Source organism: Aptenodytes patagonicus, chromosome 25 (genome assembly GCF_965638725.1).
Source record: "Aptenodytes patagonicus chromosome 25, bAptPat1.pri.cur, whole genome shotgun sequence".
Classification (NCBI taxonomy): Eukaryota; Metazoa; Chordata; class Aves; order Sphenisciformes; family Spheniscidae; genus Aptenodytes; species Aptenodytes patagonicus.
This window is the reverse complement of record NC_134973.1, coordinates 2,688,307-2,704,687: the sequence shown is the minus strand read 5'-3', so window position 1 is coordinate 2,704,687 and position 16,381 is coordinate 2,688,307. Positions and strand designations below refer to the sequence as shown.

The following is a 16,381-nucleotide window of genomic DNA, read 5'->3' as shown; positions in this document are numbered from 1 at the left end:
TCTTTCAGGAGAGCAGCTGGACTGGGGCTCAGTTTCACAACGTGCGTGGACCTCAGGCACAGGCAGAGGTTGTACGGAGGAGATATTTTTGCCAACCCGACATTTATTCCCAGAACAAAAATTCTACTGGGCAGCTCAAATTAATGAATTTGATGTATCTTCCTCTGAAACGCAAAAACTGAGATTAAAGACCTTTCCGAGTTATCTCAGATATCATTGAATTTCCAAGAACTGTTTGTGGTCCCTTTCTTGATAGCGTGACGTATGTTCTTGCGTACCTGGGCTCTGAGGGAGTTTCCAGCTAAAGGTATGAAATACGTACATCCCTACTGATTACTTCACTAGGAGCAGCATTTCGGAAGTTAGGGCTGTGACCCGAGTTAGACAGGAGTGAGCAAAGGGACCACGTTTACTGTTGGCTGCTTCTTGCTACGGCTTTTGCATGCATGCATGGGGGTCAGACACATCCTGTGTGGCTGCTTCATTTCTCCTAAGCCTCCAAATTAGTCTGAAAGTTTAGAAATAAAAATCATTATGAAGAGGAAACAGAAAAGCTGAGACAAAGCCACTCTTAATAACTCCTCTCAGGAGGGGGGTTGGAGAGGCCTTACAAGCAAGAATAATGGGGTATTCTGCAATATTCCCACCATCTGGAAATCTGAGTGGATTAAAGTGCAGTTTATGCTGAGACACTCACTAGCATCCATGTGTATGTTACAAGATGGTGGTTTGGACCGTGTATTCTGTTTATATACAGCCTGGGGTGTCTGTCACTAGAAAAGCTACGGCTGGAAGGAACGCTGGAGATCATTTTGGATTTCTCTTTCCCTTAGACAAGACTGACTACCAGAATTAGACCTAACCAATATTTGTATAACCTGCTCTTAAACACCTACAGATATGAAAATCCACAGCCTCCTTACGCAATTCTTCCAGTGCTTAAATATTTCAGGACAATGGATGAGTGGCAGTTAGACTGAGAGAAATCAAATGAAATTATAAGGATGAGGGGAACTGCTGTCCTACACAGTAAGGATCTTTGAGAAACTGATATAGCATATAAAAATATGCTAATCTGAGGACTTGCGTTAGTCTGACTCATTGTTACTAGGAGATTTCTTCCAGGACTGGAACTGTACCAGTTATAAGGAACCCTGGCTTCACTAGCACCCCCCTCCCAAAAGACATGAAAATCCTTTCAAAACTTTGGAGAATCTACAGACACAGACACTTTATGGAGACTCAGAAATCCTCCCTGAGTGCGCGTCAAAGGAGATTCTCATGTTATGTACATGCTAAAACATAAAAAGCAGTATCTTGATATAAGCAGAATAATGGAGATTCAGGAAGAAAACAGGAGCAGATTAGCAACAGCGTTAAAGTAAATGGTATTGACTAGCGATTTAGATGCTATCTGTCCCTTGTCCTATGCACTGTGTCTTGTTTACTAGGGGATTGTGTGGAACTTTGTTTCTGAAGCTGCCTGGGACCTGCTTTTGCCCACTCTGGTTATATCCCAAGGTTCTGATACTTTACAGTGCTTTTGGAGAAGCACTGGACATGCAGAACATGATCTGCTCTTCACTTGAGTGCTCTGTGGCTTCGTCTGGAGACCTGCCACAAAGAGACCAACCAAGGCTCTGCCATGGGATGGGATCAAGCCCCAGACACAGACTCTCAGACTTCCTCTTTGTCATGTGTTTAACCCCTCTAAGCTTGGCAATCTTTGAAAGCCCATGTCCTCCTCACTCAATGGTTGACAGTCCTTCTTGAGGTATTTGGAAAGAAATAGGAGAAGTAAGAATCTCTTGAAAACAGCAGTGAAATGTTGAAAGACATGGATTCTGTTGGTGAGAAGCTGCTGTTTGGGAGCATTTTCACTTCAATCCAACCCAGTCCTGGTTATGGTTTTGGAAAGAGAGCAGTCCTGCAGTGAGGACTGTGGAAGAACAGGAGATACTCGCTGCCTTTTCCATAGACGTTGCATGTCTAGGACCTGCTGTGGCTCTAATCCTTGCTTTTTTCCAAGTGTTTGAAACACTGTGTGCAACTTGGCTTTGTTTACTTGCACTGGCTAATGAAGAGCCAGAACTCAGACACTGGATGCCAGTTTTAAGTTTGCTATTATCTTTACATGGACACAATCCCTTCCAAGGCTCTTCATGGGATACAGGACCTGGGAACAACCATGCAAGGCTTCAAGGGTACAGCTGGCTTTCAGCTCAGCCCAGAAGTGTTGGCACTGAAGAACAACACCCCATGAGTTTGTGGGTTAAACTTCTGGAAACCCTGCACCATTAAGAGGAGAGGACATGCAGACCTAGCAGACTTAGCCAGGGCCTTCTGAACTGGACAAATCATAGAAACCACAGACAGTCTCCACAAAGATCAAGAATGTTACTCTAAAAATCTTTTTTCCAAAGTAAAAGAAGACGTTCTTTCACGAGAGGTAGCAACTAGCATCCACAGTGAAGACTTCAGCATTCGGATGGAAAAAAACCCAAATTAAACCTCATTCTTGGAACACAGGAGGAGCGTCCACACCTTCACCTTAGGCAAACGTTGTCACTTTTTACGACAAATTTTTTCCTACTTGAAGGAGGGTGAAATCAGAGACGTGACATCAAAATGTTTCATTTTTCTGTAAAACTATTAAAAAAAAAATTGGCCTCTCTCTCCACGGATTCATTTTTTCTGTTCTGCAGCTTTTCCTCCAACGCTGATGTAATGTGAGTTCATGTTACCAAAGGCTGCTGCGGTTATACAATATATTCACTAGTTCTTCATCCCTGAAGATGTCAAGTAGAGGGAGGAAACGATGCTAAGATTCTCTGAGTACCTAGCTATTAAGGTATTTACCTCTGAAGTGGAGTATTTCCTGAATGAAGTGTGAAGGTAGTTAGATTGCTTCCACTACAAAGCAGCCTCTTACTGGAGCCCTCAGCTGTTGAACATGCAGCCTGTTGAGTGCATGGCAGCAGAAGGAACTGTTTATTACAGTTTAAAAATAAGATGATCTCTTTTTACGATTATAGCAAAATAAATTCAAAATAAAGTAGAATTAAAACCCTAAACCAATCTGTAATCTGATAGATTTGTGGGGTTTGAACGCCAGCTTTTCATCAACACAGATGGGCACATTTTTCAGTGCTTGCCAGTCTAAACCGATGCCCCAAACCCTGGAGGAAAGCACACCTCCAGAGAGCAAAGGAACAGCTAATGGCCACACTAGAAACAACAGCAATTGTACAAAGCTCACGAGCCTTTCTGAGAATCCCGACCCCTCAGCACAGATATTAGCTGGACTAATGCGGCTCTGTGTTCTTTGAAACAAGTTAGTACCTCTGCATGGTATTGCCTTCCGTACATATAACAACCTGAGATCGTGGCACCACGCTGTGCCTTGCAGCAGAGAGAAGCCTACAGACAACTCTCTTTACACTGTTTGGGCATTTACAGATCATAAATCTGTAAGGATGAATTGGTCTGAAGCCCAGCATCAAACAAGCCAGCGCATGACAACCAGAGACTCTTGCCTAAACTCTACTACATATGGATTAGCCACAACACATCCTGAGAAACCCCTTCCCTCTTGATCTGAAGACTCCAGAGATGGTATTCACTTATTGAATGTAGAGAAGTCCGTAGTCCATATGTGTGTGTGTCAGAACTGATCACCCCTCTGTATACACTCATCCTAAAGGCAATGTCTGCATTTGGTCAGTGAATCCTGCCCCTCAGTGCTGTTATCACTCCATCATCTGTAAGGTTTCACGGCGTGCTGTGCTCAGCTGGACACATCTACCCCACAGAGGTCTAAAGTGAGGCTATGTAGTGCAGGGGGGTCCCAGCACATTCCTGTGGAAGACAGACAGTCGAAACCGACCTCCTTGTTAAAAACTTGATTTGTTTTTTCCAATTCGAACTTGTTTTCCTTCAGCTTTCAGTCCCTTTGCCTTGCTTCAGCAGAAGGACCTGGGTCAGCCCCTGGTGCCACAGGTTGTCACATTCTACAAGAAAGACTTCTCTGCTAAGGGACATCCCACCCCCCTGTGACACTGTCAACTAGCCACTTCCACCAGTGTGTGCACTGCTGATGAGGGTACGGCCCTCAGGATATAAAGTCTATTTGGCCAAAGACTCTTCCTGAAGTAATGGCACCGTTTTGTCCAGGTGTCCTTGGGAAGAAATGTCCCTGAGGAAGACTGGCACTTCAGCTTGAACAAACCACTTAGAGATTTCTCCTGGGTGAAGGAAATCCCTTGGGACTCTTGGTTATGCCTACGCTGAGCTCAAGGGGCTTCTCCTACAGAGATCTTTGGTAGGGGAACAGATGAGTGGCAGAAAGGCAGACAGATGAGGTCCCCAAATATAACAGCAAGTTGCAAGGCCAAAGAGTCAGCAGTTCAGTGTCATCTGTATGCTAGGTACCATCTGTCCTGCTTCTGCTACATGTGAAACACAGATACTGGTGAATTTTGACAATGAGGGGCCCTTTAAAAACCACATTTCCTGGCATTTATTTCAGGCTGAAAATAGTCAGTGTCTTTTCTTAGGTTGAGGTAACATCTCCACCTGTAAAAGCACATCATCAAATATCCAGTGTGTCCATGCTGGCAGGAGGCGAACCAGCTCTTGGTCCAGAACCAGCCAGCCACAGCAGTGCGAGCTGGAGCGAGTCCATCCTTCCTAACGGACTGGTCTCTTAGCACAACTTTTCAGTCTGAGGCATCTTATGGTTTATTTAACACTGTGGCTCCAGCCCGGAGGTGGCTTATTTGGGAACATCATCAGGAGCAAATGCACAGTTGACTGTGTCTCAACACACAGTCCTGCCTCAATCGTCCCCTTATCACTGTTAGCAGTCGACTTACCAGCCCTCCTGCAACCCTTTGGTGACTCCTCACAGTCCTCGTGCTGCAGCAAAATGTCTATTATTTTACAGAGAAACGTAACAGGGTGATGTAATGAGCTGCCCAAACAAGCACAAGCAGTGGGCCAGACTCAGGATGGAGCAGCAGAGCTCATAGTGCTTTGTCCTGTGCTCAGAACATAAAATCTCCACGTTACCCAGCTATGATTCAAACCAACTGCCCCATTTCGGTAATGGGGCTGGGAGAGATGGAGAGATGTATCCTACAACACGTCCTCTCTTCCGCAGGCTGAGCGTGGTCTGATCTGCCAACCCGGATGGTTCCTATCAGTAGACGTCTCACAGCACAGTACTGAGGGAAATGACTGTACGTATCACATCATCTCTGCTTTCTTTCCTGAAAGGCAGTGAAAGCCAGCTTAAACTACCTGTCATTTTCTTTGTACTCTGTAGCCGGGACAGTCTCTCGTTTTGCGCTCTGGAAGCAGCAGACACGAGGATGCTGGAGTGCATTCTTATTGCCTAATGCCAGCATGCCGCATTTAGTAGTTAGCAATGGTTCCCCCACGAGAAACGTCACAGTAGCTACTCTCTGAAGGTGAATGATGTCTCGCTAGACAGCAACTGGCATTAGTGGAAGCTCTCTGCCCGCAGAGATGCAGGCGGGAATCCGAGGAATTTCCAGAGTACTCAACCACATACCCAGCCCTGCTATGAGAGCATCACCACGGAGTCTTGGGCTGAAACCTGTACTTCCTACATATGAAGCCAGTGGGTTTCAGGCTCTGCTTTGAATTAATCTTTCTTCAGAAAAATCTTTAGGAACGAGACTCAGAGCTGAACTGAGAGCTATAGATGATCCATGTTGCTTCCAAGCCTGCTACTTGAGTCTCCTGTTACTGGAGACTCCCAAGGATGCTTGTAAACATGTCAAATACCATGGCTGCTTTAAATGGAGAAACTGAACAGAAATTCAACAATGGTCATGTCTCCAGTAGGTCTGGTGCTTAGGGACTTCATCTTAACAGGCCTAGCGATGGAGCAGGAATTCATTTGCTCCTTGGAAGGGTTAAGTTCTTCGCTGTCACGCTAATTATTCTCGGTAGGTCAGTCACAACCGCCTCACCTGGCTGCAAACTCACAGACTGCCCAGCCAGGAGCCTCTTTGAAAAGTGTAACTTTTAACATCTCTTAGCAAAGCAAGCGCTCTGTTTGTCTTGGCAGGGAAGACCTGTGTATACACAGCTGGAGAGCTTGTTTTGTCTCTTAGTACAAGTCTGGACTAAACCAAATCTCTAAAGGCTTTGTAAAAATGCTCTCTGTATTTAAAGAATTTTATACATTACAAGATGTCTCCAAAGTCTGCCCCTGCTCAGACCCCTTCTTTCCCTGCCTCTTCCACTCTCTCTCCTACCCCCTCCACTACCACGCACAGAGTCAGGACGGTTGGATTTTTCAGTCCCTCCTGGCATTGCTGCATCCAGAAGTTTCTTTAAGAAATTTCCAGCTTTCTTTTCAAACACAGCCAATGTCCGTATCGATTTATGAATCTCAATACTTCAGATCCCCGTGAGCTAGAAAAAAAGAAAGCAGCTCTACAGACACAGTTCTGGAGCACGGGTTTAGGGTTTTAGGGGAAGGAATCTTGCAAGGTAGAGCCTTCAAAAGAGAAAGGTTGTTATCGTAATACCTTTCCATAACTAAAGCAATGGATATCTGCATGTGCATGTGTGTGTGTTAGAAAAAGGCAGGCAGAGGGCTTAAAGAATATATAACTGCAGTGCTCGACCGATATCTGTGGTTGCAGGAGAGTACAAAGAAGGAGGCTGGAACAATGAAAGGTTACTTCAGCAAATGTGTGTGGAGGCTTTTAAAGAGCTTTCCCTTCTCTGCAGCCAATAAATGTGAGGCTCAAACCACAGCAGAGGCCTTTTATGGGGCACCTGCACCATTAGGTTCAGTAGATACTTTTGCAACCCAAGGAACACTGCACAACTACGTTCAGTTCTGCGTATTTCTGCTGGCCGCTGTTCAAGCAGGGCTGACTGATGCCTGGGCTACCGGAAACCAACTGTTATTCCTATCTCACCCTCTAAATCACGTTGCCAAGAATCCCCAACTTGGAAAAAAACATGAAAGGCAAGAACAGTCCAACCCTTGGACATGGAGTTAAACAGAATTAGCCCAATCTCAGGAAAATGAGAGGCTAGAAAAGCAGAATCTTTCCAGGGTGCTTTGATCTTAATCCTGGGAGTTTGCACGTTGGCTTGGTGTTTCAGTTTCATTTCTGCTTTGTGCCACTCTGACCCTTGCCAAAAATCATATCAGAGCAGTGTTGTGAGATGTCCATCTAAGCCAACAGGAAAGGGAGAAATTTTGTGTCTCAGCCAAAACCTCAGTCATACCCACACTGCCCAAATGTAAATCTGATGTAGGCACTCAGCACGCGCTGCCTGGATGAAATACAGCAAAGCCACATGTCACTAAGAGCCATACTCTTAGCTGGTGAAAACTGTGGTTCTTAGTGGAGCTGTTTCGATTCATACTGGATGAGCAGCTGGCATCGAACCGCGTGAGGTTTACAATAAACCAGTTGGCTTATGTTTCCCTTTGAAACATTTTGACTAAAATAAGGTTCTTTCATGGAAAACCTTATGTCTGGCCATAATTTTCAAGGTTTTTCAAGTAAATATAGTACTAAACCATAAAAATAATTTTGCAAAGGTTGGAATAATGACTTTTGGGGTTTCAGGTCCAAGTTCATTTGAAAATTATTGGCTGTTAGCGTTGGTGACATCATTAGTTTTAATTTTTGATGGTACATGGTATTGACCTCCTTCACCCAAAAGTAACTGTCTCCTGAAGCGTACAGGACAGGTCAAATTCAGGCAATAAACTGAGTTGCTGCAGGAATTTGATTCTATATAGTGAGAGAGGCAGGAGACTGCATAAGTGGTCTTACTGATAGGGGAGCTGAGCGCTCGCCCGGTGAACTGCCGTCTACCCGTGTCTGACGGAGTTCCTGTGCGAGCTGGCCAAGTCCTTAAACCAGCATTTTGCACGTGGTCCCTAACTGCGTGTGGTCCCTAACTCCTTAGACATCACTCCTCTGCAAGAGCTGCAGCGAGTCGTACTTGCGGTGCTGAGCAGGATCAGTGAACGCCGAGAGTCCTGCAAGTCCAGCTCGGGGTAACTCAAGGTGGGCACCAAAATTAGCTGGCTGTATTGGGTCTGACTGGGATGGAGTCAACTTTCCTCATCGTGGTGCTGTGTTTTGGTTTTGTAACTAAAACAGTGTGGGTAACACCCCAGTGTTTCGGCTGTTGCTGAACAGTGCTTGCACAGCGTCAAGGCTTGCTCTCCAGCCCCGGTCCGGTAGTCTGGGGCTGGGCAAGAGGCTGGGAGGGTACACAGCTGGGACAAGTGACCCAGACTGACCAAAGGGTTATTCCACGCCATATGACGTCATGTTCAGCAATAAAACCTCAGGGAAAGAAGGAGGAAGGGGGGATATAAGATGATTACGGTGTTTGTCTTTCCAAGCCACCATTACAGGTGCTGAGGTCCTGTTTCCCAGGAATTGGCTGGACGCCTGCCCGCCGATGGGAAGTAGTGAATCAATTCCTTATTTGCTACCACACACAGCTTTTGCTTTCCTTATTAAACTGACATTATCTTGATCCGTGAGTCTTTTTGCCTTCCTTCTATCTATCTTCTACCCATGCCAAAGGAGAGGGGAGTGAGCGAGATGTAGGATGGGTGTTTGGCTGCTGGCTGGGGTCAACCCACCACACTGGCACGTTTGAAAATTTTGGCTTACGTTTCTTTTCCCTTCGCTCTTAGTTTTTAGGAAGGGACTGATGGTGTCACTTTCCCTTCATGAGGATGCTGTGGTAAGGGGCTTCCTGGCGTTTCGAAGCCGCTCCCAGGTTATCAAGACAAGAAACGGGGAAATGCCCAAGAGAAAACCACCCTTTTTGTACTCAGCACAGGGGTTTATTGATGTTTACCAAACAGCTACAAGGGGCCACATGTGGAGTGAGGAGGATCCAGAGACATCGAACAGCCGTGCAGTCAGTAGGCACTTTGCATCCTGCACATGTAATAGCCAAGGATGTCAGAGAGTGCTTTGGGCATGAGGTTGTCGTTACAGGCTGCATCATCAGGCAGGGGAATCGAGCAGAAATTTGCATGAAATTGAGTATCTTTAATACACACGCTTAAATACACAACTCCTGACCCTATGTTCTGTCAGTGATAATATCATGAAAACGTGTTCCTTACCTCTCTCACACTGGGGACCGGTGAATCCATAGACGCAAGCACAACGGTTCGGTCCAATGCATCGACCTCCATTCTGACAGCCGTTTTCACAGACAGCTGTTTTGAAATAGAAAGAGAAATCAGTGATTTCTGCTCTTAGTGAAACCACAGCGTGAGACATGCGGTGCTGGCAGGACTTGGAATATCACCTGCTTCGTGTTGTTCACCCGTCAGGAGTCTTCTCCACGCAGTAAACATACAGAGAAAAGTCTGATATTTTTTCCCAGAAAATTACTTCCTGTTTATGAATGAAGCCATTTATAAAAAGGCCATAAACTCTTATTTCACTTGAGAGGATTTCCTGCACTCTGGCATCTCAGTTCATTCAAGACAGCATTGGGATTTAAATGTCAAGGTCAAGATGAACTGATACAAATGAGAAACTGCATAAAGGCAAACGTTTAACGTATGACAACAGTGAAACGTGAGGAGAGGGGACTTGTTTGCCATTTAATCCCACGTACCCAAAGCAAAGAAGAACCAGTCTGATCAGCACGCACAAGTATTCATTGACTTAAAATTAGACCTGCTACCCTTAGCTGAAAACCTGCAGTCAATAGTCTAGGACTGAAGTCAAAGGAGTAGGTTGCTGATTAGGTCCTGGGCTGAGGCTAAGCTAATTGAACAGGATGTAGGGACACTTCTGCACATGACACGAGCAATTGCTAGTTGTGACAGAGGCCATTGACCTATTAAAATCTCAGCAGCTGTCATGACTAGTGAGAGGAGTACTGCTGTGACACTTCCTAAAGTTCCTATACAGAGCTTCACTCTTTGAGCTACTCAGTTGCCCAACAACACCGGCGCATTGAAGATGAGAAGAATATAATCTCATGAAAGGTGAGGTCCACAGCAATCTTGTATGATACCTCAGTGTGGCCCTCACTGGTCCAGTGCCAGGCTCCGAGCTGCGGAGAGGCCAGGTACCGCTGCATTTCACAGCCTTCAAAGGCTACACCCATCTTAGAGCCGAGGAAGCCAAAATCTGCTCTGCTGGGACGCTGCCAGTGGGACTCTCCATTGTTCCCCACCCTGTCAGTGATGTCTTGCCAATAGCCGAACCATTATGAAAACTCTACTGAGGATATTATAGGTGGAGACGGTAGCAGCACATAATTAAGGTTGCCTAGTGCGTTCCATTATAGGCCCCAGTTTGCTGTTACTTATCATTTTCCCAAGCTTTAGCTGTTCAGAATGAAATTTTCCATATGGTGTGTCTGCCTTTAGTTGAACTTTTTGGAAAGTTTCAGCAAAAATGAATCAGTCATAGCTGAGGATAAGTTTAGGGGAAATACGGTGTTTTGCCCATCTTTAAAAAAATTCTCATAGACTTTGCCGAGAACTTCAGTGATTCTCATATTGATACAAGGATTTGAAATTTGCCTGGAAAGTTCCATTTGATCAGAGATTCTTTCAAAACTATTGTGCATTCTTGCTTACTAGACACTTATTAAAGATGGCACCTAAGTTGTTTGGTTCTCAGTTCTACAAGGTTCACGAGCAATGATTTAAAATTGCCAAACATCTTTCATGGGAAACTAGGGGGAAAAATTAAATTTCTCCCTATGAAAGGTACAGGTGCTTAGACAAAATAGAAAATCAAGTCATAAAACATTGTAAAATTTCTTTCAATGACTATATTGAGGTTTCCCTATAGAAAGTCAGTGTTGTCAAATAAACAGAACTAAAAATTGAAAACCCCCCCCAGATGTAACCAGGCATAATTTATAATCGAAAAATGTTGGTTTGTTTGGGGTTTTTTTGTTTTTCTTCTTCTAATTGAAAGAAGGCTTCATTTGAGCTAAAATGAAGCCCATTCCCAGAGAATATGCTGTTTATCTAAAACTATTTACAGAGAAATGATCTCTCTCATACATATATATTTATATATATATTTTATATAAATTTACAGTGAAATTATAGCTACTATATCTATATATATATATATATAGAGAGAGATAGATATATATTTATACCCCCTAAGGAGAGTGGACTGAGATTCCAATGGAGAGGAGAATATACTGATGACATCAAAGAGCGCATCAGTGTGCGCAAGGTGACCTCTCTAGTCATGAGGCGGCATGAATCGAGCCTTGCCCTTCAGCTCACCGTGTAGACAGCAGGTGTTGCAGGTACTTACGCTGCCCACAGTATGTTCCGGTATAGCCTTTCTGGCAGAGGCAGGACTCCTCGTTGCAGCTCCCACCATTCATGCACCTCACGTTGCAGGTTTGGACTGTGGAGAAGAGCAGGGAAATATGACACGGCGATGCAACAAACTGTCTGTGGCAGGAGGTGAACACCTCACACGTAATGGACGTTCGAAACTTTCTTGTCTCAGTGCGGAATCTAAGGGTGATGTTCAGTGTCCGGTTCCTTGAAGTTAAATGGAGAGACTGCCGACTTCCCATGGTAGGATATGAGCCCATGGTGTGGTTAAAGGCTTGCACTTTTACCGAGGTATAATTACCCCAGAGTTGCTTACAAAAGTAAATACCATCGTCTGTTCTTTATTCCCTAGACGTAAGACACATTTATTGTTCCTGTACCTGGTAGTATTGAACTGTTCATAGGGGAAAGCCATGAACACGATGGGCGGTGTGAAACTAGGAGCGATTTACGGGATGTAATTCTTCCAAGTCCACCTCATACAGGGCAAAGTATCATTGTTCTCTTATGGCAACTAGTTTTTAGAGCAATCTAAATAGACCTCATCCCACAGAGACCAAAGGCACTCGTCATTGTACCTCGTTAAGGAATCTACCCCGATTAAACATCTGCAGCTTTTGTCCTTTCTACAGGACGTCCTGCCATAGCGCGTGTGACTGCGAGTAAGGGCATATTTCCTGCTATCTCCCTTTCTTTGATAACTCTGTCATTCTAAACGATTCTTTCTTTTAGGATACTACACTTTTCAAATATTTTCACACCCTTTTTGTTATTCTTTTAGATTATTGCTCCATTTTAAAAACACGCTTTTCGCATTCTGGGCTCTCTAATCTTTAAAATGCCTTCGTATTAAAAGACCTATGAGATGTTTGGGGGGATAGAATTTCTTTGGTGGAGGAAAACCATCAACTTTTAAGATATTTCTCTTCCTTTTACAATTACTGTGTGGCCTTATTGGTGAGATTCATTTAATACAAGAGGGTTTTTTTAAGAAATCTGAAAAGAAAAGCACGTATCATCTATTCTTCCTCTGTTAGAGTTCAGCTTTCACACTAGATTATGACACGCTGAATGAGACTAATGCTCTGTAGGAAAACAATAGCAATAAATAAGAGTCGGGAAGTTTTATACTGATGTAGACACAAAGCCAGTATTGGCTTTAACTGTTTCATTACTATTCAATGTTTAAGGAATGTGGTATTAAAGTAGAAGAGCCCAAAAGGGGAGGTTTACTGCTAAACATTGAGTTACAAATACAGGTCAAACAGCTTTCATTCTTTAGTGAAACGCCTGGAACAATGCATTCTTCCTTTGTAAGATGTGACAACTCAAATTGCAAGTGCCTGAGGTTATAGCAAGTTACGTGAAAACTGTTTTTCAGCATGTACACCACAATTCATGTCTGCCAGGGATAGGAGGGGCCGTGACTTGGCAGCTTGAAGAAGGTGGGGCTGGAGAGTGCATATGTGAGTGGATGCTCAGCTGTGGCTTGTGTCTTCTCCGTGCATGCAACATCAGTTCCAAGCAGGGAAGAGTTGGGGCCAGTGCAAGTGAAATGTCTGTCCAAAAGGTAGTAGGACTCAGAAGTGTCCAATAGGGATAATTATATGGTTGACGCCTTGTTCATAGGAAGCCTGAAAGGAAGGAGGAGTGGAATGGGAAGTCTCAGAGCTCTGCATTCAGAATGCTCGGCACATGTGCTGTACATTTAATCCATGCATTGCTAGTGTGGTTTGAATTAGTCATGATGTCTACTATTCTTCCTATTGCTCTATGGCCAGAGATCAGGCCAAATTCAGATGAAAGCTTAATCATTAAGGAAACTAAGCTCGAGGCTTCAAAGCATTGCCCAGATTGTCAGACATGAGACCAGTCTCTCTGGGAAAAGGCACTGTTTCCAGCACATGCTTACCCTACACCCCTCGCTACAATTAATCAGCCCTGGGAAAGCAATTACATACAGCAAATCCGGGAGGGCTGCCCAGAGACAGAGGTAGCTAGGAAGCGTCTGTCTGTCAGAGCTGTCCATCTGTCAGACCTCTTCCCTACGCAGCATCCTGAGCCTCACATTCAATGCATTCAGCAAGGGGGAAGGTTTAGTGAAGCTGAGAAATTTTGGGAGCTCAGGGTCTGGACATAAGAAGAACCCTGATGCTCATCCAGAAGCTTTCCAACTAATTGGCAAGGACTATTCCTGGACCTGCACAGAGCCGGTCCCATTTCTTACTTCTGCCATGATCCCAAAAGCCCTGAGGTCCCATCACCATCTGACTTATCTCCAAGGCTGGCACTGTTAGAACCCCCTGCAGATTTGGAGTGCAGAAGAACATCTTTCAACCAAGAATTTAAAGGCCTGTTACGCTTTGTCAGGATTTTCCAGGGTAGCAGAGACCAAAGTTCTAGGAAAAAGAGAATGACAGCTCACCCTACTTAACTTTTCCCATGATTGGATTGGATTGGATTAGTTCTACGATTTATTTTAAAGGATCAGTGGCTGCAGCTGTTCTGCCAGCCATCAGTAGTGGAGTTTGCAGACAGGTTTTCTGTCTGCTTACTGACTACTACTATCTAAACAGTCACTTGCAAATTACTCCTAAAATATCTTTACTCCCCAAAGTAGGAAACCAAGCTTTTTGTTATGACAGAGAGAGGCAGAATGGCTTTTATTGCCTCTGGAATGCACAATTTGTCTGCTTTACCTCCCTGAAGCGTTCATGATAAATGCAGATGCAAACATCCCCACAATGAATGCCAGATTTGATGAAGCCCCTGCAGAGGAACCTACCCCCCTCGAGTGCATGCTGAAATCCACCCCAGGCTCAGGGGAATGCCAGGTCTGTGCCCAAATGTATATACTGCTTACAGCATTCCTTGCATTCCTCCGTGATTGCTAACATATGGACCCTCGCTCCAGAAACTTTTGTGTCTCCAGCACCTTCCTCGCAGCAAAGCACGGGGAAGGTCTGCGGAGCAGTGCACACATCGGCTCTGGTGCTGAGCACTGGCTGGGGACATCTGCAGGGCTGTAGCGCAACGTGGCACTTTGGAATCAGATTCTGGGAATTTCCTTCTTTGAGTCACACCCTGAATGTGGTTTTGAGGTTTGGGGGGGCTAGTTCTCTGGCCTTCAATCAGATGCCTGCAGGTCACTTTATTAACAATAGCTTGCCTGCAGATGGACAATAATGGAAAATAAGTGTCTGGGTTGTCTCTAGCAATGGCCATCTGAGACCTTAAAAGACTCTATAAAATCCCATTAATTTCTGCATTTTACATAGGGCAGAGCAAAATCAGCCTTCTTAAAACAATACCGTGCCACAGCTCTGTTTCTTTGCAGGCAGGACTTTTTTTTTGGCTGGTGTGTTTGAGTAGTGTCGTGACGTATGGGTGGACTGCTCATATAGTCAGGTGCAAACGGTCACCCAGTACCATTGCCCGCGTCTGGAGATCTGGAGTGCAGGCCAGCCCCCATTCACACACCGCTCTCGCTTTAGAAACAACCAAAGCCCTTTCGGGCAGACCTGTTGGCTCGTGCGTAGCCTGCGCTGACTCAGGTGGGTCTCTGTGCTGGCTTACACGAGCGTGGGTAGAAGGGCTTGCTGGACGTCTCCATCCAGCCTCCCCACAGATCAGGCTGGCTATGACTTTGTCTAGCTAAGTCTTCAAACCCCCCAAGGAGGGCGATCCCCCACACCTCTGGTTACCTGTCCCAGCACCGCACCACTCTCCAGTGTAAGAAAATTTTCTTCATGCCTGACGATCCCAAGCTTGTACATCCCAAGCGGCAACCTGTGGCCATCGACCTCTGTTACGTGACTATTGACTCATCCAGCCTGGTGTCTATCATAACTCCCAGGTCCTTTCCAGCAATACAACCCAGTGGAAAAGGGGGCACAGAGGAGCAATAATTCCCTTCCAGAAAGTACACAAGATCATTAGCTATCAGGATTTAGACTCAAGCAAAAGGAGTGTTTTCTGTGCAGAGCCATGTGCTGCAGGGTAACAGAGGGGTTGCCAGCAGGATCTGGTCTTGAATACGTCCTGCGGGGATTACCAGAGGGATATGGGAATTGCTTTCTGGATATGTGACTGTCACGCTGCTGAGTCCTCCATAGTCTGTTTTTCAGAAACCTCAGCCACCCAGTCCCCCTCCCAGAGCTTCTCAGATTTTTGTCCTGAAGGTCTGAGATGGGAGAACAAAGCAGAAAAAGTGGCAATGCCGTTTCTGCATTCCCAGCTCTGCCAGTGCGCAACTTCATCGTGTCACTGCAGTTTGCTAAAAACGCTGGGCAATTCTCCCTGACATCCAAATCACAGCCTAAGAAAAACTTAGTAATTTTTCCATTGGAAAAAAATATTTATTTGGTTAACAAAAGCAGTGACAGATTTAATTCCACTTCAAAGAACAGCCAGGGGTGGATGGACTCTTTGGCAGCAGTGTCGCTATTTGCTGCTGTGAGATGTGGTTTCTGAGCTGCATCCTGTAGGATTTCTCATACCAAAGTAGCAGAAATTGCAAGCAGGTTGCCACTTTTTCTCCAGGTACCAGGGGCAGTGAGGACCCTTAGTAAAAGCGCCACAAGAAATGAAAGATTTCATGACTACTGCCCAATTCAGATTAGAACCTGGCTGCCAAAACACAAAATATTTCAGAGATTTTCTTTCATTGTGACTGGGAAATTTTTAAGAGAGCACATAACTACTCCGGAGGAAGGAGAATTACCAGCAATGTTCTCTTACCTCCACCTGAGCCACAGTTGGGAGAAAGTTGTCCATTGGAGCACGTACACATGTTTGGCCGTGAACAAAATCCATCACCACAAGAATTCCTGCAAATTGCTGGAGGAAGAGGAGGACACAATGATTAGCACAATGTGCTAGCCTGTGAACTTGCTCGCAGATGTGTTTTTGGCTGTCGAAAGGGTGTGAATTCATCTCTTTTAAGAATAATAACCTGGGGAGGAAGCTGGGGCACCTCTTGAGGACCCTGGCGTGGGCAGTGCAACAGTGGGAAGG

At 45.1% G+C, this 16,381-nt stretch overlaps 1 protein-coding gene across 1 annotated transcript in view; it reads right to left on the bottom strand.

Moving 5' to 3' along the window:
• Positions 1 to 16,381, bottom strand: part of LOC143170643 (fibrillin-2-like) — a 110,972-nt gene that overhangs the window by 75,094 nt on the left and 19,497 nt on the right. The window contains exons 3-5 of the mRNA XM_076359091.1: positions 16,106 to 16,204; positions 11,337 to 11,432; positions 9,158 to 9,253 (exon numbers count right to left, since the gene is read on the bottom strand). Coding sequence (XP_076215206.1) covers positions 9,158 to 9,253; positions 11,337 to 11,432; positions 16,106 to 16,204 — 291 coding nt within the window. The remainder of the gene's footprint in view (positions 1 to 9,157; positions 9,254 to 11,336; positions 11,433 to 16,105; positions 16,205 to 16,381) is intronic.